The 1705-nt window shown below is 54.7% G+C and overlaps 1 protein-coding gene across 1 annotated transcript in view; it reads right to left on the bottom strand.

The window, feature by feature from the left end:
• LOC125482727 (threonine--tRNA ligase 1, cytoplasmic-like) overlaps positions 1-1705 on the bottom strand; it is a gene marked incomplete at both ends in the record, with an annotated part of 4716 nt that overhangs the window by 2354 nt on the left and 657 nt on the right. Inside the window, 2 exons of the mRNA XM_048594856.1 lie at positions 82-219; positions 1245-1407. Coding sequence (XP_048450813.1) covers positions 82-219; positions 1245-1407 — 301 coding nt within the window. The remainder of the gene's footprint in view (positions 1-81; positions 220-1244; positions 1408-1705) is intronic.

Raw genomic sequence — 1705 nt, forward strand, 5'->3', positions numbered from 1 at the left:
GGGCACCGATCCCTGGGACAACAAGCACCCTCTCCCGGTGCCCTGGGGAGAATGGGAAGTTTCTCGTCTGTCTCCCTCTACCTTTTCCGCCAGGTCCCAGATTGCAACGTCTCCCATGAAATTCTCCGGCCGCGTGGAGAGGTACAGCCGGAAGCTGAAGCCAAGCACCTGGTACACGGCCTTGAGGAAGTCCAGGCAGCTTTCGATTTCTTCCCCAATCTGTGAAATAAACAGTTACTCCGTGTGAACAGAGCGGGGAAGGTATACAACATTTCATGCCTTTAAATTCCTTTAACAAACATCAGAAATGCAGCGTCATAGAGATATTCAGCACGGAAACAGACCCTTCGTCCCAACTTGTCCATGCTGACCCAGATATCCTAAACTATTCTAGTCCCATTTGCCAGCATTTGGCCCATATCCCTCTATACCCTTCCTATCCATGTACCCACCCAGATGCCTTTTAAATGTTGTAATTGTACCAGCCTCCACCATTTCCCCTGGTGGCTCGTTCCACACGCACCACCCTCTGTGTGAAAAAGGTCCCTTTTAAATCTTACCCCTATCACCTTAAACCTATGCCCCTCTAGTTTCGGACTCCCCCCTACCCTGGGGAAAAAACCTTGGCTATTCACCCTATCCATGCCCCTCATGATTTTATAAACCTTTATAAGGTCACCCCTTCAGCCTCCGACGCTCCGGGGAAAATAGCCCCAGCCTCTCCCTGTAGCTCAAACCCTCCAACATCCTTGTAAATCTTTTCTGAACCCTTTTCAAGTTTCACAACGTTGTTGCTGTAGCAGAGAGACCAGAATTGAACGCAGTATTCCAAAAGTGGCCTCACCAATACAGCCACAACATGACCCTCCCAACTCCTCTACTCAAAGCACTGACCAATACAGGCAAGTGTACCGAACACCACCTTCACCGCCCTGTCTACCTGCGACTCCACTTCCAAGGAACTATGTACCTGCTCCCCAAGGTCCCTGTGTTCAGCAACACTCCCCAGGACCTTACCATTAAGTGTATAAGTCATGTCCTAACAAAATGCAATGTTCTGTGTTTGCAGATTGTGGAAGGGAGGACAGTCTCAAGGAGCTGAATGTGAGCGCGCGCGCACACACACACACACACACACACACACACACAGAGCTCTCTCCCGCCCTGTCCCCCTATTCCCCGATCACTGGGCTCCGAAGGCAGTCTGCCCCTCACCGCCGCCACCGCCTCCCCCAGCCCCTGACCTGCTCGGGGGTACAGAAGATGTGGGCATCATCCTGCTGGAAGCGTCGCACTCGCACCAGGCCTGACAGGGCACCGGAGAACTCGTTCCTGTGCAGCACACCAAAGTCGGCCAGCCGCAGCGGGAGCTCTCGCCAGGAGCGCGGCCGATGGCTGTACATCAGGCTGCGAGAGGAGAAAGGAGACCGGGTCACGCCAATGTCGGGCATCGATATATACACTTCACCGTCCCGAGCTGCCGATGCCGAGGGGGGCAAGGCCAACACACGGCAGAGACCACATCCAGGCATCTGCCTGAGGACAAGCCAGGCCATTTCCCAAAGTCGGAGGTGGGGTGCGCTTCAGGGAGACAATTCCCAACCTCAGGTTCCCAACGGTGGAACATCCTCGGAGGTGGCAAAGTCAGGGAAGGGGAGGGGAGGGGGTGACAGAGATAGGGAGGGGGTGTAGGGGCCGGAGGTGG

This window comes from Rhincodon typus, unplaced genomic scaffold, assembly GCF_021869965.1.
Source record: "Rhincodon typus isolate 14 unplaced genomic scaffold, sRhiTyp1.1 hic_rhity00016035, whole genome shotgun sequence".
Lineage (NCBI taxonomy): Eukaryota > Metazoa > Chordata > Chondrichthyes > Orectolobiformes > Rhincodontidae > Rhincodon > Rhincodon typus.